Genomic DNA, 26,756 nt, shown 5'->3' with positions numbered 1-26,756 from the left:
AGGGGAAGCAGACCTTTTAAAAGATCCGATCGGGGGGAAAAAACTCGAATGAACGCAATCTGAAATGAAAGCCGATCTAGAACAATGCTGTTAAATCAAACCATCAATCTTTATTTGTAAAGCGCACATTCAGAACAAATTCTATCGCAAGGCACTTTACAAAAGAGCAGGTACAAGATCTACACTTAATTAGGATAGGCCTATATATTATACAAAGACAATGTTATAGGCCTATGCGTTAATGCTAAAGGAGAAGTGACGCTTATTTAGAAGGAGTTAAATAAAAAGGTAAAAGAAGGCCTAGAGAATGAGTAGCCTCGGTGTTTTTCTGTTGTAATTATCACATCTCATTACTTATTTTAAACAGCGGCATTTAGGGCGCCATAGACTGCATTAAATAAAGTACCACAGCATATTCTGAACTGGCCCAGCGGACTTTATTCTAGGCCTATAGAGAGAAAGAAGATCCTTTTTTTTACTGACATGAAATAAACAGAAATAAAAGTGGGCCTATAGCCTTTGTGCTAAATGAGCGGACTATGGTCATATAGCCTGAGGCCTGTAGGTTTAACTCATATACCGTTATCACAGTAAATATTATCTTCAGTGGAAGATTAAATGAAGCCTGTTGTAAATAAGTCCACCGCGTTTTTATGAAAAGCCAGGGACAACACGAAAAAACCTAAATCTCCCTGACATTATAGGTTGGCTTTGAGGCCTTCATTACTGCAATAACACGTTTTGAATGAAAAAAAATCGAAATCTCAATTGAAGTGATTGGTGGGTTCAGCTGTCTTCAGAGCATTTTAAAAGACCCACAGCAGACCGATGAAAAAGACTGATGATGAAACACTTAACACAAATAGACACAAAATGAGAATATTCAAAGGATTTATTTCAACAGCGTCTACAAAGCTATTTGACACAACTCCATTTATTAGAGCGAACTTTTTTTATGAAAATGTAAAATATAGCCTACTATGTTATTGGTGAATGTTAGAGTTATCCCAACACGGTATCCATGATGAATTTATTCATTCATTCTTCTCTTAAGAAATGTTAAAGACGCAACAAACTCGGGAGTCCAATTCGGTCTTTGAACGCAGCAACCCAAATGGATTCCTCCTTCATAATACTTTCCAATTCAAAGTGCTTGAGTCCATTCTTTAAATAATCATTCTATAATTAAACAGGGTCTCTTCAGTCTAATAGGTTCAATTTATAGATAAATATTCAACACACAGATTGAATTTAATATTCAAGCCTGGCCTCACTTCACACATATTCTTAGCATGATGAGCGCAGGCTGGAAGATATCTGAGTGACAAAAATACATTCTAGTTAGTTGCAGTTGAAAAAATAGTTAAATTCACAAGCTCTGTACACAAAGTAGCTAAGTGCTGCAAAGAAAATGTGCAACCCATTCATGTTCAACCAATGCAAAATGTGAAATGTTTGATTTGGTCAATACAATAAACAGACGTCCCACTTTATAATATATACAAATGCACATAACATATTTAGCTTTTATACATTTCATACAAAACAGCTTTTCCTAATGATCACACTCTGTATAAACTTTGAATGATTCTGATGCAGATCAGAGAAAGCAAAGCGAAGCGTAGAGAAAAATCATTCCAGCGATCATCTTTTGTCTTTGAAGAAGCCTTTGGACGTGCTGCTCTCTTTGATAGTGACAGTCAGGAAGTTGGTGGTCACGTCAGTCACCAGAACCTTCTCCACATTACCGAGGGAGGGCTTCCACGTCACCTCATCCACTTGTGCGTCGAGCCTGGTGGGAGACGGCCTGTCTAAGAAGTAGGGCTTCTCCATCTGTGGGAGCTCCAGTGGGCGACTCGGGTTCTGGCTCATTTTGGACCGGTGCTTGAAGTGTGCAGGAGCCAGGTAGCTGGAGCTGTCCTTAGTCCCGTGTGTGTTCATGTCCACTCTGTGTGGGTGCAGGCCGCGGTCTGCGTAAAACTGCTTGTGGGAACCTCCACCTGAGGCTCCTATGTTGTGTGTGTGGTGATGGTGGTGGGGGTGGTGGTGGTGTTTATGACTTTCTGGATGTCTATGGGCGACTCTGACCACCCTCATCTCCTCCACCCCCTGGTATTTTGGCACCTTGTACTGGCCCAGCTGCGACTCTGCTCTCCCCCTGTGTGGCTCAGGGGCCAAAGGTCTGCAGCTGACGTCCTTGAAACGGGGCTTAGGCTTCGGGCCTCTTTTTTTAGGTGCATGGATGAGTCCGTCTGAGCTGGTTTGCTGAAGGAAGGGCTGCTGGTACTCGCGGATGCTAAGTTCTGGTGGTCGGTGACGAACACTTTCCCCACGGTTGACAGTGCTGGGAGGGAAGATGGTGGGAACAACGGCCCTCAGACCCTCTCTGGCTCTGGGGGTGACTATCAGCTCTGGGGTTGGGTAGGTGATGTGCATCCCTCGCACTGCGTCACTCCTGAACTCATAGGACTTGGCTTTAACTTTAGCCTGGGCCTAACACAAGTCAGAAAGTATGATTTTTTTAAAACTGAACAATAAAATAACTTTTTTTTTTTCAATTCTTCAGTTTTTAGACAACTACAACAAGGCCTTTTTTTATAGAACACATTTGAAATTGTCATAGTAAGACAGCAATAACAGTGTGACAGCGAGTCAGCATGCAAAATACCAGGAACCCAAAAAAGCTTAATGGAGTTAAAGCATTATTTTAATTTATTAATTCAAATGTGTGCTTTCCATACAACCATATGTCAAAATATCAGAGCTAAAAAAAAGGACCTGTTGATATTTAAACACTGCACATCTATGATTTGCATTGGGCACATAATGTATGGTGTGTGAGAAAAAAAAATTAAAGGCAGCATTTTTGTTGCTGATAACTACAGCATGCAAACGTTTCCTGTCAGGCCACAGAAATTATCTGGGGAAATTCCACAACATTGTTTTAGCAACAGCCATGTCAAGGAGATTCTGGTGGTTCAAGACAAGCTGTCGGCACATAGAGCCATTTTCACGGTTGTCCTGAAAAGCTGAAAAGTCTTGCTAACAGCATCAGACTGTGAAGCTCGATTTAACAGATTACATTCACTTTACACAGAAATCTTTGTCTTCCTGAGATCAAGCTAATTATAATTCAAGATAAACAAATACACTTTCACTTAATGAGTACAACAGGATTTAATGACTGTTTGTTAAAGGCATTTAAACCTGTCATGGTATGTCAACAGATCCCCATTAGCTAATCCACAAACTGAGGACACAGCCATTCATCGATGCGCTCTTTTGAATGTGCACAATTAGCATCAAAACAGTGACCTGTGCATTGAGGGAAAACAGCACCTGTAAAGTTACTTGCAAAAAAATGTATTTAAGAGAGCAGAAAAGGCATGCAACAGGTATGAACATGTGACAAAGCTGCAACATTTACCTTGAGCAGAAATGTCTTGGGTTTCGGTCCTCTCTTTTTTGGCCCATAGAGCTCCCTTTCACGCTCTCTGTGCAAAAAAAAAAGAAATACGGTGACACCCCTTTCCAGTGTCATGGGAGCAAAGTGCACCGAGGACACTATATATTTATTATTGTGCATGTTGACATTCACTGGATCCAGCCCAGATATATCTTACCTCTGCTCAAACGCGACGAACAGGCGGGAGTCCAGAATGTTTTCCTCTGGTTCCCAAGTGCTGTATCTGTAATGTTAAAGAAGAAGACTGAGGAAACAAGCTGCAGACTCACACTGTAGCGTTAGCATTAAAGCTAAAATCTCCATCGTTTTAATGTGGCTGTAGCTTTGACGAGCTAACAGTACAGACTGTGCAGAAAAACATGCAGAGACACACTGTAGCAGCACTTACTTGGGAGACCAGCCCTTCCATTTTACAAGGTATTCAATCCGACCCTGCATGTGCAGAAACAAACATTACATCATTAGCTCTCTGTGCAGCAGTAAAGCGATATTAGTGCATTATATTAAAATACCCTGTGAAAAAAGGGGGCACTACCTTCCTTATCCTCCGTTTGATGATAGACTCGGCTGCGAACACCCTCTCCCCGACAGCAGACAGCTCCATGTTTACTCCACTAACGACCTCCCGTTAGCTTGCTGCACAGCTAACGCTAGCCGAGCAGATATTTTTCTCCACTCTGAATTCCCGACAGACCATAATACTCCGAATAGAATGGACGTCAGCGCAATTTTTTTTTTTACACCGTTGCTAAGGAACCGCAGTCGGTGGAACACTCTAGGAGAACGCCCATTGGCCCCGGCCGTTGCTACGTGCTGGGGTTGCTAAGTGAGGGGGAGGAGCTTGTGTGCCTGTGTGTGGATTCTTTCGGAAAGGAAGGGGAGACAGTGGCTGCATTTTTCCCCCTGCGCGGAGTGTGAATTATTTCACGCAATTTTAACGAGATATTGAAAATGCACGTGTTGTCACAAGGCTGTAGCTATAAGTGCTGCGTCAATGTCGTCAAGCAAATAATGAAACCAGGAAATAACAGTGCTACAGCGAAGGCTATATGAGACCTCGTTTTTCGCTTGTCTATCCAGCGACGCGTCTTTCTACCAAAGGTGTTAACTCCATCAGAGGCTTACTATTCCCAAACACACAGAATAGTCTACGTTACAATTTCGCCTGCCTGCATTTATTTCGTTTGTTCCTGCTCTTTCGGGTCAAGCGTGGAGGATCATTTTGCGTTTTATTCTGACAGGCGAAACCACTGGCCTACACTTTAGTTTTCATGTCGTCAATCTAAACGTGCTTTGTCGGGTTTAGGCCTTTACTTTCAAGTCACGTTTTAAGACAAACTTATACATTTGTTACCAATCTTAGGCTACTGATTGTAGTTCAAAACATACCCGCCTCTGGCTTTACATTTAGGATAAAATCAAAGACCAGCTGTCACACACAGAAAGGTTGATTTGGGTAGCCTACTTGTCTTATTGTGTGGTCAATTAAAAAGTATAGGCTATGGCCTAATATTTGCTAATAGCCTTTATTGTGGTAATTATTTGGTCATGGCAAAAATAACATCAAGTGCACACATCGACACCAGCGGTCAGGAAATGTGTCATAATAATAAGCTTCCACTTCCCTCTCTAGAGATGACAAAACAGGTGATGTCTAAAACAACTAAATAGTTCTGGCTTCCGTGGTCCAGTTCTTTTAAACCATGACGAGCTCAGAAAGAGAGCTAGAGAATGATCTCAAATAATAAATGGATCAGATCTGCAGTCCCGTCTGCAGGCTGGAGCCTAAATACTTTTTAGAAGAAAGAAAAAGCCTACATGAATAAAACAAGTAGGCCTCATTATATTGAGGCATACTTTGAATGAAAACCAATAATAATAATAATAATAATAATAATAATAATAATAATAACAATAACATAACAATAATAGCCCTTATAATAAATTCGTTGCATGGGAAGAATCAACACTATTAAATATATATTTTTTGCCTTATTAGTTTTTCAAAAATAATTAACAAATGGTAGACTGTTAGTTGTCTTTGAAAAAATAAATTGCCAATCTTCGTTTGACCTGAAATCTTTTTTTTTTTTATCCATCTACTTGATTTGAATAAAACGGAAGGAAACAGCATAATGCGAATTTCCCTCCCAACATAAGCATGTTTTTATTTTTGATTGTGCTCAGTCTTCTGGAAGCGAGTGGCGTATAATTTCAATTTTATGAATCGATATTCAGGTGGAAAAAAAAAAAACTCAGTAGGCCTATAAATAACGCAGTAGTTGGATTAATAAACAAAATCAAGCCATGAAAGATCAACGTTTGAAATCTGTCTCTTTAAATAGCATAGGCCTACTTTCATTTTTTTTTTTTAGATTTCTAAAAGACAAACTGCGACATCATGTTACACAGTCACTTAAAGAGCATACAGCCTTTTATTTCTGAAATCATCATGTCGTCACGATCATACAATATTTTTCCGTCTTTTTTCAGTAGGCCCAAACATATGGCCCAAACGACAAAACTTTAGCCATGAAACTAGAGATGGTGATTGTACACCTAAAATATTATCGACGTTGACCTTCCTAAAATGACTCATACCGAGAAACTTCAGGAAGTGGAGCTTTGGGGCCTACTGTTCATTTATCACTCGAGCCCACAGCATCGGAATTAGGCCTATAATAACAAAACCAAAAACTCTGATTTGACAATGAAGGGTTAGTGATATAGACTACACTGATCACTGACATATTTCTATTCACCTGCAACTCAATATTGTCCTTATACCTCATAGCCTAGTGAAAGTTAGTCAGATGCAGAGTTGATTAATTGGATTGAGTCAATGGCACAAATACGCTGACGCCAAAACTAGAATTCAATCTAGGCTACATTTTATCAATGTTTTTATTTCTAATCAATGAAAATTAATAAATAAACAAATAGCCTACATTTACGGAAAAGCGGCAGTTTATAAAATCTTACAGAATGAAGAGGAGGACGGTGTCACAATCTTTGCTGTTTTATGCGTAAAGCCCTCACAATATAGCCAAACTGAGGATGTCAGCCAAAAAAACCAAAACATTAACTACTGTACTTAATTAGCGGAAGGGAAGGTCATGGAAAAGAGTGATTCCACCAAAAAACAATTTTAGTTTTTGGAAGATGTCCACATTCGATAAAGATCCACAATCCTTTAATTGAGTCTTTTAAGGGCGACGTGTTTTCCATGTGAAGGACGCCGTCGGTCTTAAATGATCTAGTTTCTGATAACAATCCTTTTTCCTGTCCATGTCGTTTTCTGCGCTGCTAAACCGCACTGTACAGACAGAAAGGGAAAAACAGGCGCGCCTCAAACTCTGGATGCGATTGGTCTCGGCGCGTCTGCAGTGCAGCAGCGCCTCCGCCGTTTAAACACTATTGGTTGGCTTGTATCCGGGCAAGACGTGGATTCCTGTATTAACCTGAAACCATCGTCACGCCATAAACACGCTGATATCTCACTTACATGTATATGGACGGACAAAGACAGAATCAGTTTGTGTTATTCGTCCCCTTTAGATCAGATGTTTTGTTGAGACAGGTGCGACGATAAATCGAAAAAGTCGTGCCGAACGTTATGTGAATCAAACTAAACAAACATTAATGAAAATTCCTTTAATAAAAAAATCTTTTAAAAAAATGAATGGGGAGTTGAGGACACGTCAGATTCACAGGTTATGAACACACACTTTGTTTGTTTTCTTCGTTATTTGGCATTCGGGTTCACGCGGACAAGTTATTTCCTTAAACTCAAAATATTCTTTGCTAATTTAATGACCAGGTTGGCAGCAAATCCTCAGAGTAACTCTCTTTCAAAAGCACTAGAAACACAGGCTATAATACAAAGAGGATGAACATCAGCATGTGCGCAGATATGTTTGATCTATTTCGTCCTTGTGCAACGCATAGATCTCCAATTAACCACACACGCAGAACAAGACAGGTTGTCTTCTATAAGCACTCACAGGTCTGAGTTTTACATCACACCAACATCTGTCTTTATTTACGTGCCTGTTTTGATGTGCTCAGTTTGAGCACTGCACGGTTTTTCTGTTGTTCTGAAGCCTTTCCAAACGGAAGAGCCACCCCAACATATAAGCTACCTATTCAACTGAATATTTGACTTTTGTCCACACCGAAATGATTGCTCACATCCTGCTTTCTACACAAGAATTAATCTTACAAGTTGGAGTTTTCCTCCAGAAAAAAAACAACAATAAAAGCGAGTTGGCCTATAGATGTGTAAAAAAATGTATCTAGAATTAAAGGTTGAAGAAGCAACACTTCACTGCTGAGATAACAGCATTTTACATCTCACTTAAACATTCAAGAATCTGCAAGAACATTTGGTTGTGGGGTTGAGACACCTGTTGGTTGATCACTTTCAATTAAACATTCACAATCTGGCATAATGCGTCCAAACTGCTTTCCTGTTTTTAATTTATCACCGAGTTATTCACGAGGCTGGACATTTACAGAGGAAAAGAGTGTGTTTGTTATAATGCAAATATCTGGAGACAAAGCAAGAAGATGAGTGTGAAATGCAAGTTCAGCGTTTATGATGGAGATTCTTCTTATTTATCTGGTTAATAAAGCTGAGCTGACATTTCTGTGTAGGCTCCTCTGACCAGTTTTTGATGGTGAAATTGAAGGAATGGGTAAGTGCTCTTTAAGGCATTGAACGCATTGTAACTTTTTAAGCCTCCGTTTATAGGCAAGTCAAATGCTTGATTTAGAAATCTGTGAAGCCCTCCACCAGCACCAAATAGAGGGGATCAATCTTTATGTCTCTACCACTCATTTACAAAAAGATTTCCTGTGTAAACCTGCTGGTTGGAAATCTATTGCACATGTAGAGACCGTTTAGGCTGCGGGCCTAACTCAGTCATGCATGCAGAAATTCTGCAGGAGCAGGCGGGAGGCAGGAGGATGAGGAGGAGAAGAGGAGGGTGGCTCATCATCATGAAGACGTTGTTGTTGTAAACACAAGCCAAGGCTACTTCTTTTATTTTGGCCTATCGAAAAAAAAAAGCAGCCCACTGTGTCGGAGCGTTGCTTGTTATTTTTTAATAACACGGGAAGAAAAACAAGTCATCTGAGACTTGCAGGGAGTGACGTGGAGTAAATCCTGCGGGGGAATTTCCGCGCTGCAGCTTCTCTGGTGAAACCTTGTTGCAGTTATTTGTCGGCTGCTGCAGCAGCTGCGAGGCGTTTCTCAGAGACTGAACAGAAAGTGGATGGAGAGGAGGGAGGACAGCCATTTTCTTTGTCGTTGCTCACATTAACGAGAGCAGAAAGCGGGTTTTTTATTGGCAGGCTGCTGCAACCGAGGAAATGGAAGAGAGCTGCTTCCCCGACGTCGGATTCCATACGTGATGCGTTCACGGCGTCGGAAAAAGCGGATATCATTCATTAGCCCTCACGTTTACAAGCATTGTAAAATAAACCGATGGGGTCGGGATTATAGGGAAGGCTACATGCTGCTCCTTTGCACAGTTTTTTTCATTTTGAACGCCCTCTTGTTCTTCTGAGAAACAGCGGCTCATAGGCTACACAATCACACGTTAAAGCTGAACCTGCAGGTTGAACACTGCTGTGTCTCTCTCAGCATGACAGCAGGATATATCCAACAAACATCTGACATGGACAGCTGTTCAGGTCAAAGTTATGAGCTTTGAAAGACTTAATAGGATATCGTCTTCCAAAATTGTGCGGGTTAAGAGAGTTGATGATGAAGCGTCTTATTTAACGACATACATCTCCACATTCTCTTTCTCAAATCAAAAACAGGTTTTTTTTTTCATAGCCTATGGCCTCTTGTCAAAACGACCAGCTGTTCCAATTGACACATTCTTCTTATTGTAGAATTTAGCAGCAAAATGCCATTTATAAACTTTGAATTTGTTGCGAATCTTTAAAAAGAATGAAAATGTTTTCCTCTCCATGCCTTAGCTCAACAGAATGAGGCAAATAAGAGTCCATCTTTAAACATGTAGGCTTTGTAGGAATCCACACGGCCCGCTGTCTACACACACACACACACACACACACACACACACACACACACACACACACAGGTTCACAAATAGCAACAGTTTGCGGTTTTAAAAAGCACAATTGTGGCCTTGTTAAAACGTGATTCTCAAGGCCAAGGTCACATGATGAGAACAGTACGATTTTTTTTGTGTAAGAACATGTCAGTAGAAAAAGAAAAGCACACCACACAAGTCCATTAAACACTAGCAAATATGTTTATTATTCCAAAACGTATCATTGAAAGCCTTCATTTCTTTAAGGTCTGCACACAAAAACATAAAAAGTGCATCTGATCTCACAGAGCAGTTAAACGCAGCTTGGATCACAAAGTGTTGGGAGGGGGTTTCTAACAAAAAGAGAACGGATTAGTATGTAACAAGGGTACAGATCTGTTTATGACAAGAATTTGTGCTTTCTGTACCTTTAAGTGACTCAAAATGTGACAATTAGAAGCAAAATGAAATTCCTTGCGTAAAGGCAAACATGTCAAGACGCCAAGAGAATAGAAACGTGAAATTCTGAATCCTGAAACCCCCATTTGTTGGAACAGACCTGTTAGGACACACAGCTCAACTTGCAGTGTTACAATACTATGGGAAACATAAAGTTTAGTCACTGCATTGTGGCAAAACTTAGAATAAAGTCACAAGGTTGTAGTTTGACTGTTAGAACAGAGTTCACTTGTGCTCAGGATCAGCTGCTAAGTAGCATGACTCAAAAACACCTTTTCTCCAGTCAGAGCAGACATCAAACTTTAACCATAAAACAATCTTTCATTCACAAACCAGAACATATTCTCTTTTTTTTAACAATGCAGATCACATTGCGAGTGACAGAGAGGCGCTTCATTTTTCTTTATCCGCATGTTTAAGCATGCCTAATGGCACAATCTGTCCCAGCAGCAATCACCCTTGATGAAATCTTGTCCATCTGTTCTCACACTCGTGCTCGCACACACAAACAAACCCATTCACACACACACACACACACACACACACACACACACACACACACACACACACACACACACACACACACACACACACACACACACACACACACACACACACACACACACACACACACACACACACACACACACACACACACAGTGTAATTTACCATGTTTCAATATAATTTGTCTTTCATACAAAACTCTCCATAAAGCCTATTTGTTGAACATTATCTGAGATGCAGACAGTTGAGTGTACAATCAAATTACATCCATAGAAAAGGATTAAGTGCATCTCCAATAGAAGTTCTGGCATTTATTTGACCTAATTAGTATTTTTTAAACTAAGCTGTAATTAGATACTGCATGTAATTAAAATCTCCAGAAATAGCAACAGGTAGAGCTGCAAATAACGCAATAGAGGATCTTTTTTTTTTTTTTTTAAATCCAAACTATAGAAAAGGAAAACATCAAGGTTCCATTTGTACATTCAATCATCTGAAAATACAAATATATCTCATTTACATTTATACAGTTACACAGTTTACCCAGTCCAGTTACACAGCTATGTATTCCTTAAAGGTGACTGTGAGGCAGTTTGTAGTGATGTCAGTGATCACAATATTTCCCAGGAACGGCTTGAAAGAGGGAAAGGAATCGTCTGTTTTCTTTTCATGGTGAGTCACAGACAACGAGTTGACCTTTTCTTCTCCTGTAGCATTTTCTGTTTCAGTTTGATGCTCAGTTTCTGTCTGTGCCACATGTGTCATGGCTTGTGTGTCTGTTTCTTCCTGTGTAGAAGTTTCAGTGTGTGTAACAGTTTCAGTCTGCTTGTGTGTCTCAGCCCGAGTTGGGCAATGCCTGGACTTTACAATGCTCAAGTCCATAGGCTCCTCCTGGTCCGTGTACTCACAGACTGGCAGTCCAATGGGACTCTGGTGTCCGTTTTGGGCCACGCTGACGCTCTGGGCGGGAGAAGACACCGGGTGAGGTGTGCTGATACTCCTGGTGCTGAAAAACCTTTTACTGCTCCCGTGCTCCTCAGAGTCAGAGTCAGAAAAGTGCCGCTTCAGTCCCTGAAATCCACCTTGGCTTCCTTGTATATCCGCTGAGTGGGGAACCCCCCTGTCCAGAGGCAGGGGGAGCAGATTAGATTTGGTTGTCAATTGTAAAGGCTGATCCTTCGGAAGCTGCCCCTGACCCCTGACCTCGACATGTTTATCCCGTTCCGTCACAGTCGGCTCAGTTTTTGGGGACTGCTCTTTCTCCCGGGGGCGATCTCGGCTGAATCCAGAAGTAAGAACGGTCGATTTGTCTTTGAGCTTTTTTGCAAATCCGTTCATGAGGCCGAGCTTCTTGACGAGTCTCATCTTCTCCAGATGCTCCTCCGCGCTGCTGTCAGTCCTCTGCAGGTGCTTCTCAGCGCTTCCTGAATCCCCGTTTTTAATCTTGGTCGCCTTCATCCCGTTCTCCATGTACTTGCTCATGACTATCACGATCCGCCCGTTCTTGTTTTTGTTTTTCACAATCTTGAGCTTGCTGCTGCTGACACCGTTCGACTGTGTTACAGCGTCCTCTTTAGGTTTGACCCTCTCTGGCTCTCCATTCAGGTCCGCTGGAAGCTTCTTCAGCTCCATGGTGATATCCTTTACTTTGGTGAGGCAGCCTGAGTCTTTGTCCCGCACCCACTTCTGCTGCAACACCGGGGGGAGGTTGTACCCCTTGTTAGCCAGCTCCGGAGCTTTCACCTCTTTGGGTTTAGCGAACATGGGCTCGTGCACCTTGAGGTCCGGCTGGTAGTGGTGGTGCTTCTTGCTGTTGAGCTGATAGTAGAACTTCTTCCCGGTGGCCTGCTGCTGCTGCTCGGCCTCGCGCTCACGACACAGCGGCTGGTACTGGTGGTGCTTCTTGCTGTTCAGCTGGTACTGCTGACTCTGTGGGCGGAGCATCTGGATGGGGCTGGTCTTCTTACAGCTGTCATCGTCCAGGGTCGCCCCGTGGAGGTCTGCCAAAATACTGGATCTCCGTGCAAAGGATGGGACCTGTGGAGAAAAATCAGTGATTTGTGTTATTAAAAGAGCAATACAAATATATACAGCTCCAAGGATTCAAATGAAGAATAGTTTTTACAGAAGTCCCTCATAGAAGGACTCTGATTAATGCTACAACCGTCTACAGCATCTATACATGTGTCTGTATCAGGCTGTGGTTCACTGTGCCTGGAATGTGTGAAGAGGCTCTTCTGAGGCCCCCGATGTGCAACACAGTTTATTTCAGGGGCCCCTCGTCCATGTTCACACAGCCCTCCTACAGCTCCTGTGCATCTCTTTCAGCCACCGGCCTTGGCCGTCAGAGTGACATTTCAAAGTGTCTCCTGTGGCTGTGACCTCAGCTCAGAGGAATGTCACTGGCTGCTCGGTGTCCCGTCATTGACTTTATCCAATGTGTTACCACCAACACCCTCCTGAGAGGAACAAAAACTCTCCCCTGAGGGGCTCCTCACGGCCCTTTTGGACGGCTGATTGATGTGCTTAATGTACAATTCACAGTCATTCAGATACAACTGTTAGGTCAGACAGGTGGTCACTATAACATTAAACAGCGATAATAGTATGTGTCATTTGTTAAAAACTGTTTCATCTAAAGCATGCCAACAACTGATTTTACACATTAAGATCAGTTATCCTCTCTTGTCTACTTAAATGTTTTATAATGCGCATACTTCATTGTGTGGCTCTGATGGAGGGAGTCTTATAATTATGAGAAGATAACCCCCAGGAGCTTTAAATTCACAACAGGAAGCCTGCATTACACATTGATGTATTGAGTTAAAGGCATGTTTGTCAGTCAAGGAGTTTTAACAAATGATGCTTTTGAGTTTCATCATAGGAAAGTGTGTTTAGAAATAAGGATATCTGAACTATGTTGCTTCAATTTTGCCAATTAAATAAAAAAAATCTCTCTTATATGAATCCAATAAAGTTATGGAAGTTATGGAAGTTAATTCTACAAATCTTTTCTATACCAGGAATGCCATATCTTGTCAATAGTGCTTAAAAAAAAAATCAAAGTTACTTATTCTTTTTGAGGCAAAGATGTTGGTTTTTAATGTCCAGATGTCCTCTTCCACAAATGGAACAAATACAACCATGCAGCATGTTGCTGTCTTTTCCATTTGGGTAATATTAAATCACATTAGTTTCTTTGGTTATATTTATAAAAGCATACATCCCTTTTTGGTATTTGAAAGATAATTTGTGCATTTGAATGGATTTGTAAGCGTTGCAGCAAGTTATCATTTCATTCACTGAGACACTTTCTCACCTGAACCAGGAGGTGCTTGGGCTTTGGTCCTCTCTTGCGATATCCCATCAGCTGTTCTTGACGTTCCCTGTTGGAGAGGAAAACAGCAGCCAATCAGTAAAACCATCTCCCAGAGATGAGTTGCATGGCAACACAGCGTCACGGGTGTCCTCCTCTGGCTCAATTAGACAACACTGAGCCTGTTACAGGTTGGAGTTACACTTTCAGACCAACTGTTTCTGTCTTTTCACAGTAACCTATAGACTTTCTTTATACCTCATCACACTTGTGCTGAACTACTGGAGAGGACTCTACTAAGAAAAGGGTAGAGTGGCTTCAAACGAGGGTCTTAAATAACACTCATATCCACAGTAGAAGATAAAGGCCAACTCATTTTCTGACTTTCCACAGCTCTCCTCAGTCTCCATGCATGTTTCTCCAAGGCAGTAACTCAATACCACAGACAGAAGTGATGTCAGTCCCCTCCCCCACCCTCCTCCCTCACATCTAATTACAATGACGACTCAGTGTATTTTCATAGCCTGGAATTCAGACGATTTGGCTCCCCAGAGAGACACGCAATTAGTTTCAATAAAATCTCTCCTCTTTAGAGAGGGAGAGGTAATTGCAAAAACAGACACAGAGTGATGTCGATGTTTTGCTTTAACGTGTGACCTGCGCCCTGAAAGGTTGCTGTAAGCGAAAAGCTGAGGGAGGCTATGGGAGGAAAGCCAGTGACAGTTTAACATGCCATGCCTGGAAGAAATTCAATTACACTGTCCTTCATATGGAGCTCGCTGCTCAGTCACTCAACAGACTATTTAGCAATTAGCCAAGTGGCTAATTCCACCATGGTAGCCTAACACTGAGTTCATTACTAAAAAAAACACGAGTCATTCAAGCTCAAATGTTAGATGGTGTATGCAGCTCTGGTTTTAAACAAGTTACTGTTCCTTTAATCCTCATTTCCTCTTGAGTTTCCACATTACCATGAGCAGATTAAAACAACAAGATGTGCACCATCATATAGTGTCCCTCTCCACTTAAAGTGTGTTTTATTTATTGTTGGTTCACCATCTCTGTCCAACACACACACAGTGAGGATGACATGTCAACTGAAAATGTAATCACACAGATCAAGTATTTTTCAACAAGGGACAATAAGTAGATTAAGTTCTGATCCTTTTCAACTCACTACAACTACATCACTTTATTCTATCCTTTCTATATCAGTATTCATACAGTTCTGGTTACTTTATTCCTGTTGTTCTTATCCATCATTGCACTACGGTCACTTTATTTATCTCATTTTTACCTTTACAGTTATATTGTATATATTAGTTCTGTTCTTCCATTATTCACCATGCACCTTATTAACTTATCATTTAGTATTTGCCTACTTGCACATAGTTCTGTATATATATATTTATTTCTTGTTTACTGCACATAGTTCTGTTTACATCTGGTCACTACTGCACATAGTTCTGGTTACATCTGTTTACATCTGTTAGTCCGATCACTGTCCACTTATATCTACTCTTTTATATTTTGTATTTTGAAGTTAAGTTTAAGCTTTAAGTTGTATTTAAATTGACACTTTATATTTAGGTTAAAATGTTTCGTTTTCTTGCACTGTTGTTAATTTACTGCTCTGTGTGCCTTTGAATTGCCCCCCGGGGACAAATAAAGTTTTTTGAATTTAATTGAATTGAACTCATCAATGTAACATTAGGTCAAACGAGTAATCATGTGAGATCATTCAAATTCATGTAGTTGTCATATTTTTTCCAAACATTTATGTAGGGGTTTCTGAAAATAGCTGTGCGAGTCTGAAACTCTGGAGGAAACCCCCTTTGAGTTTCGAAATTAACAAATAGTCAACCAAAATTTTTGTGTTTTAGCTTTGTCATTTATCCCATCCACAAAGACTTTGTTCATCTGTCACACTTCCTGTTGAAGACACTCAGGTGCATCTGGTGGGACTGCAGGTAGTGTGATAACCTGATGCTGACACTTAAAAGAACTATCAGGTGACAAAAACCAGAAGCAGCAAAGCAACACACTCTAGTTTACCCCTAAACTGACCCTAATGTTAATCCTAATCCAAACCCCCACAAGGCACTGAATATGTACACCGTTTATTGAGCAGATAGTTACATCCTGATTGTGTCACTTGTGGTAGTTCCTGATGACAAACTCATGTTTCTGCTTCATTCATGTAGATGAGTCACAGGCAGTTTTTCTATGTGTGTGTTTTTCTAAATGATGATTAATTTACCTGTCTTGGAATGCATCGAGCAGTCTCGGGTCCAGGATGTTTTCCTCTGGTTCCCACGTGTTGTATCTGTGCAGAGAGTGGACAGAAAAATCAATTTATTTTGGTTGAGGGAGAAATGTCACTTCTACAGCAAAACAAACCCTACAGTGACACAAGACAGTCCCTGACTTATGAATCGTGGTAACGCTTATTTATAGGCATGTACAAGTGTAAACAACATGCTGAGACACTTGCACTCCCTGTGGATGCACGTGTAATAACTCTTGAGTAACTTTTACGCACGGCTGCAGGGGGGGGGGGGGGAGAGAGGAGGACATAATGGCTCAGCTTCCACTTAACTGCAGATATATTGGTATTTCTAAAAACACCGGGTGTTTAGACATGCCTCCTTTAATTGGCACACTGGGGATTGCATACATTGTAAAACCACAACCAGCATCGAGGGCAAAGCCTGAAGCGTTTAAGCGCAACCGCCCAATTGCGCGCCCACGCCCGCACGGATTCACACAGTGACAGATACACGCAGGAGTGTTATCACTGTGAGGAAATATTAGAGAAATGGACTTACTTTGGAGACCATCCTCGCCACTTGACCAGATACTCAACCCTCCCCTGTGAAGGCAGAGAAACGGGAAATTAGCGTAACGTTACTTTACGCAGCAATCGCACTCTGCATTGCACCGTCATGTTAGAACACACATAATGAAAACAAAACATCAAGTCAGAAAGAAGAGGAAGAGACCTCATATGTGCATATGTGTGAAAATGTCCTTCAGTGCTCTTGTGACAAACCTTTCTGCTGCGCTTCTTCTCGATGCTCTCCACCGCAAAGACGTGCTCTCCCGCGGCGGGCAGCTCCATTTTCCTATGCAAGAAGCAGAATCTCCTGTGTTTTTTTTTGCCCCTTTGTTTTTTGGTATCCGACACCTTGTCTCTGCTTTCAGTTCGTTTTACTTGCTGCTCCTTTGCTGTGAAATCCAAGTACCCCCCCTCCTCTTCCTCGTATTCAGACTGCGTCTCTTCCCTCGCTTTCCCTCTGAGAGACTCGTTCTGCAGGCGACTTCAAGCTGCAGCTAGAAAACACTTCATGCAAATAGCCGTTGGCGTGACGTCAGAAGTGGGGGAGGTAATAAGGGGCGGGGGGTTGTTCCCCGTGCTGCGTTCAGGGGCTGCCCAGAAATATGTAATCACGACTTTGATAGCGTGTGAACAGTAGCCTCTTGATGAGTGCTGTAAAAAGTCATACTGCTGGTGAAGTCAGCTTTCTTTTAAACGTGATGGGTGAGAAATAAGTAATGCTAGGCATGGAAACAGAGTGCTCCAACCCACTCAAGTAATTAACGCTGGTGCAGCTCACTCCAGCCATTATACAACATTCTTTGTAGAGGTGTGGATAAGCCTATTAGCATTAAATGAAGCCTTTACGTATCATTTAACATTTGAAGAACACATTTAAAGGCATCAATTAACAAGCTAAACACTGCACCTTTCCACTTTATATCTGTCTAGCGACACAACCACACAGGTAGCCTACATCACTTTTACAGGCAGTATTTCATCCGAGACAGGGTGTTCAGAAAGTCCAAAAAAGCACAAGGATTTAGAGTTTTTACATTCTATGATTTGACTCGCTCTTCCCCCTCTGGTCTGAGAAGAACTTTGTCATGATGTGAAGCCAATTTGATTAAAAAAAAAAAAAAAAAAAAAAAACAATGCCAAGGGAAACTGCACACAAGATAATAATCGTACATTATGGGCCAACTCTTCCCTTTGTAAAAATGTCCAACAACAAAATAAGTGCTACCAAATGAATAGTTGGTCGCGGTTCTCTAGATTACGACTCTAGATGAGACAGTGAAGGCATCACGTCTCCCTGCGATGTTGCTGCATGTGAAGCGAGATCGAACTGCAATACGGTGCCATGTAGAAAAAGAGCTTCTTTTTTTTTAACTCTAAACCACGATGGACTGAAATACAACTGAATGAATGCAACCTGCCAAAGCCCTTCGTTTAATGAAATGTATGTTCAGTCCAAACTCGTCTTTAGACCGGGTTAGTAGGCTATGCGAGATTTTTGCTGAGTGCGTCCTCTCAGTATAGGCTACCACCCACAGAGATATCCAAAATGTTACGAGCTGAGACACATGATTCTGTTTGGTTTACTTTTTTAATTCTAACATAATAGAAGTCATTTCAAACGTATTTTTCCGCCTAAAAAACTCTTGATGGGCCCGAACAGCGTCAAGGCCAGAGAGCCTGTTCGACATTGATTTATCACCTCCACCAGAACAAGGCCTCGTCTAGTACCGATGATCCCAGTGAAATAAGAAAACCGTCTCATCCGATGCTGCATTATGATGATAATATGGGTCTGTCTGTGCAGAGATCGCCGCTGTTACTGCGCATTACACTGAACAGATCCACATATCCTCTCTTGAGTCAAGGTCACACAATGAGATGACATTTGGGATGGCACCGTGTCGCGGGGATTTTCTGCAGGGATTTTCCGCGGAGTTAAAAAAGATATAGCCCCCTGGTTGTGTGGCAGCCGATGTAGGTCAGCATCCTCAAACCCCGCCGGCTTTAAAGTCCAGCGGGGTTATTTCTGTGTGCACACAGCCCCGACAGGACAGGCACCAGCCGGTTCCGTTATCACCTTGGCACGGAGAGCTCATGCAGACATGACTCCCTGTATGATGGACATTTAATGCACATATAGACCTCTGGTAACATCCTGACAAATGAGACTTAAAACTGAGGTTACTCAAATGAATTTGAAGAAATGCCGGACAAAGGGAGGGTTAAAAAATGACATATCCAGCTGTTTATGGCCTCTGGATATGTATCCCATTAACTGTTATCCATTACACTGCACATCAACCTCACGGGTTCATTTATATGCATTAAAAATAACAAGTAGTAGTCTACTAAGCCCTTTTTGCATTGTTTCATACGGTTCCACCAAATAAAATTCAGCAGTGAGAGGGTTAAAGTGCAGGGTTCCCGCAGGCTGCAGCGCTCGGCCTATTGCAGAGAGGCACGACTGTCTGCCCTTATAAGGCAATGAGTGCAAATCAGCGGTGAAATATCACATCAAATAATCACCATAGTGTACTTAAATGTGTCTCTTTGTTCAAACAAACGTTTTATAAGCACACTGTCATTGATTATTCTTCACTTGGATTGCTCTCTGCAGCAGCAGGGTGGGCTGCGCGCACAAGGGGTGCAGCGCTATGCATTGAGTCTGTAAATTCAGCTGCGTCATTCCTAAATTAACTACAGGGAAAATAAACCCTGTCGTCAATAAGAGGCGGAGAGTGTGGTAAGGCTATTTCGTCTCAAGAAATACTGCCAAGAAAGCTTTTTTTTTATGCGAGGAGCACGAGACCATGAAATGTCACCTGTCTGCTCATGATGCCTTCACCAGCAGATAACAGGATTGATCAGATATGGCATTTAGTGTGATCAGATGAGCTGTGTGGAACAATGACTGCTGATGCCAAAGGTCGATACACAGAGAGCTCACGCCACGTCGGGTTTTGTCTAAATGTAAGAGTCTTAAAACCTGGCACGTGTTACCAGCACGTGTGCGTGTTGTTAATGGTTGAACAGTGAAGATCACCTGAGCTGAAGTTCACCTGAGCTGCGGAAGCACATAATCCCGCTCACAGCCCCACGGTGCACTTTAACATAGGAGAACGGGATAAACGAAAAATCAGCACGGAGATACGGGTTACAGTGTTTATCCAGCTGTTCAAGCACCACTTATTTAATGACATATTGATGGAACTCAAACGTTCGTGTATTTTTAAGGTAATTAGTTACAAATACAACAACTGAAGACGTGAAAACAAACTTGTCTGGTGTGTTTTCAGATTAAACTCACACTACATTTGATATCCTCTTTAAGTCAATAATTGTATAAAAGTTCAGGTTGTGGTGGAGCTACTGCCAGTTTTCATGAAAAAATAAATAAATAACGATCCCTCTGCCCTCACAGTCAACATGCTCTATTAATGGATTAAATATGGTTTGGTGAACGGCGCAATGTGCACGTACGAGCTGCTGAAACTGACTGAAAGACTTGGTTACGATCACTTCCCCTTCAGCTAAAGCACATGTGAGAGAAGGGATCAACAGGAAACTAAAGATAAGAGATGATTTTGAAAAGAGTAACTGCTTTAAAACAAATAAATCATTCATCATGCATCTATAGCCCTATAGTGTATTAGTCTTTTTGTTTAAACATGAAACTTCAACCTTTCACAAGTTTAGAAGTTTAGGCAGTTAACATATCTACTAATATATGCATTTTAAGCATGAGTGCCATGCAAGTATTTATTACATTTGAGGGCAGGTGGAAATGGAAAAAAATATTATTTTCTACAATGAAACAGTGAACAGAGAAAAGTATTTATAGAAGACAAACAAGAAGGAAAGAAAGAGCAAAAAAAACATTCCCTTTTACAAAATGCAAAAGAAAAAGAGTCTGTCAGGTGGGTGTTAAAAGCTACTCACTAAATCAGAGACCAATTTACAGTAAATGTGATGCGCTGGAAAGGAACACAAAATACATCAACCAAAAAAAAAAAAAAGTGTTAGTTTAACAAAAGAGAAATAACTTGACTACAACATGTTAGCTGATGCTTATGGACAAAAATGATTCCCCTCCATGTGGCTATTGTTGATGCCACTGCTCTCCCAGTCAGTGAGGACGTCTGATTAAGATGACATTTCCACATAGGAAGAAGTGACGCTCAGTCTGCGTCACAGCGCTGAACTACAGATCAAATGACAGCCGAAGAAGAACAGGGGGATAAAGGGGAGGCATGGTGTCATAATGATGCATAATTCCTCATAATGGGAACAGAAATGTGGATGTAAAGTATCAAAGCAGCAAGGTCTCCCAACCCTTTAGAAAAAAAGAGGCAGAGTGGAGCTCACTGTTTCTGTTGCGTACAATTTACATGACAATCTTCTGATTCACTGAGATCTGCGTTTACTGATTTGGATTTCAACGCTCCTGAATGAAAAGCTTTTTTTGTTTTTAAAGACCTTCTGCAAACAAGTGGTCACAAAGCTGAAATCCTTTAGTCTAAAAAAGCTTTCTGGTTCTTAATAATCAGAAAAGGTTTCTTTAAATGATCCAGCTGACAACCTGACTGAGCAGCTGCTGTGAAGAAAGGACAGTTGACTGAATATTTAACAAATATGTTTAGATTTAAACATTCGGCCGAAGGACTCTATAACGCCTCGGCTTCAGAACATCGATTTGTTTCTTCACCTCACATGAAACTCTCTGACAAGCCGACACGTGATTAAACGTCTGATGTGTCACTTGGGAGGGGACACTGTTTCTGCTCTTTCATCTGAAAATGTGTCATCTCCAGTTGAAGTTAACAGAACAGAAGATGTTTCAGTTGTTCTCATTCTTGGCTGCAGCAGAACAGGCCAAACTGTCAACACTACAATTTTCATTGTTCATTTTATTATCAGAAGGGATTTGAAACAACTGTTTATATAAAGATCAAACTGTGAGTCACCACTGCTGGCAGCTTTTAATGCAAGCAGTAACAACCGCTCAGCCGGAGTCCTGTCCTGTTTTACTGCTGTTGGTGGTTGTAACAGATATTGAGGAGGGGCGGGGGACATATGTATTATTTTATTACGAGTATTATAACTCCAGTACAAGATTGAAGCTTTAATACGCATTTCAAGATTTCATGTGACAACAGATGGCACAAAACTTGAGTTTAAAGCTTGTGTGGGGAGTTTTGAGCTGATTGAAATGAACACTGATGCTCTGAAGCAAAACAAGACCAGCAGGGACCAGAACTATTATTTATACACATGGATTTGTTTAAACATCTTTATTAGTTACTGCTGTCAGTGTGTTGGTGTCACAAAACTATTCACTGAATGCAAGACAGGCTTCACTTTTTATTTAAAATGTTTCCATTAAAAAAAATACAAAAATAAATCACATTTGACAATTAAAAGACAGACAAAGTTATTTGTGGGGTCATTTTTTCAGGAGACAGGAGATGTTGGGAGGAGAGAGAGTGTTGAAATGACATGCAGCGAAGAGCTGATGTCGGATTCAAACCTGCATGGCCGCTGCGATGAAGACAATGTAACCGCTAGGCTTTCGGTGCCCCAGACGAAGGAGATCAGAAAAGTCTACTTAGACATTTACAAGACGGTATCAGAAAAGAGATTAAGAGTCGCAAAGGTCTAAAGGCTAAATAAGCAATGTTTTTTAAATGCTGTGCATGTGTTTTTACCTAGGGTACTTTTAGCTATTTATGACCTAATGTGAGTGTTAGTGTGAATGTTTGTATGTTTTCATGTTGAACCTCAACAAAAGGTAATTTTCTGTCACAATGTGATAGACAATAAAGTTTTTTGAATCTTTGATTCTTTGAATCTTTAAATCTTGAATCTTGAATCTTGTGACAGTATTAACACTATACGTTTTTAGAGCTAAAACAATATGTATTATTCTAAATTAGACTCAGGTTGAAGTTGGCATCATTTATTTAAGACTGATTTTAAACAGCAGTGGCATCGTGTTTTAAAGAGCTCTCATCTTCTTTTATACAGATCTGTCTTTTTAGCAGACACAAAAGGAAAAAATGTAATCTGCAGAGCGGCCTCCAAAGAACCTTATTTCCAACCGTGTGACAAATGTTTCTAACCTGCCGAGGTGACAGAGTCAGTTCTTTTTGGATTCATGAAGTCACGCTAATGAAAGGTCTCCTCCTTTGAGTATTGTTTGAAAGGATGTTAAAAGAGCTGAAACATAAATCACCAGAATTAAATTAGACGTTCAAGACGCAAATCCTCGTGTTGAAGTTATTTTTATCAGCGACGTAATGACAGAGAGGTTAATAGGTGCACATGACTCACTGAAAATGAGTCTCACAGGAGGATTTGTGCTTACGTCAACACACACCCCTGTTCTCTCTGTTAGCGTCTCCTGTGCGTCTGGGCAGAGGGTGGGGGGATGCGCTGTGACATCACAGTGACTCACACTGCTGTTTGTGTGATTGATACTGATGTGTGTTTTGTGTGTGTGTGTGTGAGGATGTCAGAGGCAGGTAGCAGTCATGAGCGTGTACGCAGTGACCACTGTGATCAGTGAGTCACAGCCGGTGAAGTTGTCATGAAGGGAGAGTGTTGTCATGGTGACGTTAGTAAAAATCTCCGTCATTAGAAATCTCCGTCATTAAAACCATTGATCATATCTATGAACTTTCCTACTCTGCGGTCCGCCCCTGCCTGATTTAACTCACAATCAGCTGTGCGGACTAATGGGAGTTCATGAATGAGAGCGGTATCTTCAGCGTTTAGCTAATGGAGCCAATCAGCTGTGCAGACTAATGGGAGTTCATGAGTGAGAGCGGTATCTTCAGCGTTTAGCTAATGGAGCCAATCAGCTGTGCAGACTAACGGGAGTTCATGAGTGAGAGCGGTATCTTCAGCGTTTAGCTAATGGAGCCAATCAGCTGTGCAGACTAACGGGAGTTCATGAGTGAGAGCGGTATCTTCAGCGTTTAGCTAATGGAGCCAATCAGCTGTGCAGACTAACGGGAGTTCATGAATGAGAGCGGTATCTTCAGCGTTTAGCTAATGGAGCCAATCAGCTGTGCAGACTAACGGGAGTTCATGAATGAGAGCGGTATCTTCAGCGTTTAGCTAATGGAGCCAATCAGCTGTGCAGACTAACGGGAGTTCATGAATGAGAGCGGTATCTTCAGCGTTTAGCTAATGGAGCCAATCAGCTGTGCAGACTAACGGGAGTTCATGAATGAGTGCGGTATCTTCAGCGTTTAGCTAATGGAGCCAATCAGCTGTGCAGACTAACGGGAGTTCATGAACGAGAGCGGTATCTTCAGCGTTCAGCTAATGGAGCCAATCAGCTGCAATCTTCACTACCAGCTCAGCTCCTGGCTCAGAAGATAAACACAAGAAAGTCAGGTTGACAACAACAGGTTGGAGCATAAAGTCATGCTTACTGGCCAGTTATTGTTCCACTAAATGACTGCTGGGAGATGCAGTTTTTTACACCAGTCCACTGCACCTTTGATGCCAATACAAAGCGCCATATTTGTGAATCTGGCAGGGAGCGGTGGAGGCGACATGCGTGTGGTTGGTGGGGAGGCTAGAGCACAGACAGAGACAGCAGCTGAGTGAAGAAGGGGACACATGGTTTCATTTGAGGTCTGGGTCAACAGGTCAAGAGGGAAGCAGATGGGTACATGAAGCCTTCAGACACACAGACATACAGACGCATGTGTGCACAGGTAGAGCAGGCAGGGGGATTAATTTGACTGGCAGATATCCTGAGAAAAATGAAAGCATGTGAGGAAGTCATAAAAATGTTAGGGCAGTAATCACCAGTTAATTTTATGTATGACAACTCCAAATGTTTTATGGTAGAGTCTGTAAGAAGTATCTAACAGTGACGTACAATTCACAACAAATGCTGATAGCAATTGGTGCCATCAAACAGATTTTACAGCTGCTTTAAATTCAGCCTTTAAAACTGTATACTTCAAATTGTACTTTAGTTTTTACCACTAAAATGGACAACAGACCTGTTTGATTTTGGGGTTAAAATTTGGGAGGGTCTTAATGGCTTGGGAAAGTAGGGGAGGGTCTCTTTTTATATTTCAGATGGTTTTTTTTGTTTCATTCATCTAATTACTGATGAGACTGTTGGTGATTCATTCTGTTTAGAGAGAGTACAGAGTGCAGACACCATGTCATCCCACACTCTCCTCTCCACATTTCCTGTCACTCTCACTGTCCTATGGTATAAAAAATATCTGTAAAGAAGATTGTTTGCTACAGAGTAAAGAAAGAAAAACGAAACGGTAAAGTAAATTCTTACCCTCTTCCTTTTGACCTCATTAGCTTCATACATGTATTTTTTCTTTTAATGCCTTGCTGCAAAACTAATCGCCCTGCAGTGACAAAAGAAAATGGAAGATGACGTTGAAGTTGATTTCCCAACCTGTTTCCTTCAAACAGCACACAGACAGAAAAGTCTTTCCAAAGATTTAAGCTTAAGATTCAATATAAATACCCTCATACACCATGAAAGAATCCTACTTAAAAAACTTAGTTTAAATCCATATTAACCATTATTTAGTCTTATTTAGTTTCACTATTTTTAAAGAAGTTTGAAAGAAAATGTTTTTTATATTTGCATTTATACGATTAGAATGACCTACCAAGATCAGTTACATCTCTTTCCTTTCAGTTTATTCAGTAACCTGAAAAAAACACTTTCTGCTCTGCATTTATTTGATCTAGGGATCATAAACAAATCATTGTTTCTGAAAAAATAAGTGTCACTAACACCTGCAAAATAAAATAAATCAAGGGAAACTAAGAGATTATCTCTTCTCTATTATTTAGGCTTTTTGAAAGTCTTTAAGGATCTTTGAAAATCATAATTATAACAGACACAAGAGAAGCCACACACCAACCGGACAGTGTGCAGAATGAGGTGAGCTACCCGGAGAAGGAGCTGAGAATAAATGAGAAACACCTCAAGTGACTGGAAAAACTACAAAAAAAGCCAACCCCATCATCAACACATCATCAGGATCTGGCCATTCTGAGTCACAAGTGGACGTTCTTTACTCTGACGAGGATGCATGGAAAAGTGTGTGTGTCACTCTGGGGAGAAACTTCCAGAGAGAGAGACAGAGCGGCACCTCACAGTCACAGAGCAACCTGCCACCAGAGAGGAGGCCTTCTTTAAAAAGGAGAGAAGCTGTAAGAGGAAGCTCACTATAAAGCAGGTGCTGCTGGGAAGTACTTCAGAGAAGAAGAGCTCACAGGCCAAGATTAGAGATTCAAAAAGCAGCAGCTGAGGAGGAGGAGGAATTCAAGGTATCGTAAAGAACTTCTGCTGGACGCTGCTGGTGTGTCTCTGGACGGGCAGCAGAAGACACAAACTCTAGCACTGCTGCTCCCATCTCTCATGTCTTTATCAACTGTAAAAGCTCATTCAAGTAAATGTAGAGGCTTTTTAACTTTATGTGTCAGATAGGACCCACAGCTGCCAAGTTTGCTATACATGTGAGACAGAAATCACAATATATCTTAGAAAAACAGTAATAAATCCAGACTCAAAACCCATCTGTTCAAGATCGCCTACTCACTCTAACATTTTATCTGTAATTACACTGTCCTACATTTCATTTACTTTATTGTATGCTGATTTTATCCATCCTTGCTTTTTAAATGTTGATTGTTGTACAGTGTCCTTGTGTGTCTTGAAAGGCGCTTATAAATAAAATGTATTATTATTATTATTATTGTTATAAATATATGAAATAACACGTGCAATGTTTTGGTGGTCTAAAGATAATAGGCCATATTGTCATTAATCAGAAAGCCATCTTCATAATCAGAATGTGATACAGTCATACACTATCTCCTCTCCATGTCAATGTTTGGATGTAGATAATATGACAAAGTTTGAAGCAGCAATATTATCAACCTTTTCTGGATAGAAACTTTTAAAATGGTGCTTGGATACATGACATGTGAACTTATGAGTCTGATGTGTTGATATAAAGTGTATAAAAAGCTAAAGAACAGGCAGTGAGACAGAAAGACTGCTGCTGCTGTTGTACCTGCTAAACCTGTGCACAATGAATCAA

At 41.1% G+C, this 26,756-nt stretch overlaps 2 protein-coding genes across 2 annotated transcripts; both read right to left on the bottom strand.

Moving 5' to 3' along the window:
- Positions 1-874: 874 nt before the first annotated feature.
- Positions 875-4,175, bottom strand: cbx8b (chromobox homolog 8b). Its single transcript, XM_020654252.3, has 5 exons — positions 4,002-4,175; positions 3,855-3,898; positions 3,624-3,689; positions 3,428-3,494; positions 875-2,493 (listed from the first exon to the last, which is right to left on the bottom strand). Exons 1-5 carry the CDS (start codon positions 4,068-4,070, stop codon positions 1,645-1,647), a joined length of 1,095 nt encoding a protein of 364 aa, XP_020509908.1. The 5' UTR covers positions 4,071-4,175; the 3' UTR covers positions 875-1,644.
- Positions 4,176-9,737: 5,562 nt separating this feature from the next.
- Positions 9,738-17,158, bottom strand: LOC109999250 (E3 SUMO-protein ligase CBX4). Its single transcript, XM_020654262.3, has 5 exons — positions 16,867-17,158; positions 16,643-16,686; positions 16,075-16,140; positions 13,818-13,884; positions 9,738-12,535 (listed from the first exon to the last, which is right to left on the bottom strand). The coding sequence occupies exons 1-5, from the start codon at positions 16,933-16,935 to the stop codon at positions 11,051-11,053; spliced, it is 1,731 nt and encodes a 576-aa protein (XP_020509918.2). The 5' UTR covers positions 16,936-17,158; the 3' UTR covers positions 9,738-11,050.
- Between the last annotated feature and the right edge of the window lie 9,598 nt (positions 17,159-26,756).

The sequence above is a fragment of the Labrus bergylta genome, chromosome 1, assembly GCF_963930695.1.
Source record: "Labrus bergylta chromosome 1, fLabBer1.1, whole genome shotgun sequence".
Classification (NCBI taxonomy): domain Eukaryota; kingdom Metazoa; phylum Chordata; class Actinopteri; order Labriformes; family Labridae; genus Labrus; species Labrus bergylta.
This window is presented reverse-complemented; position numbering and strand designations above follow the sequence as displayed.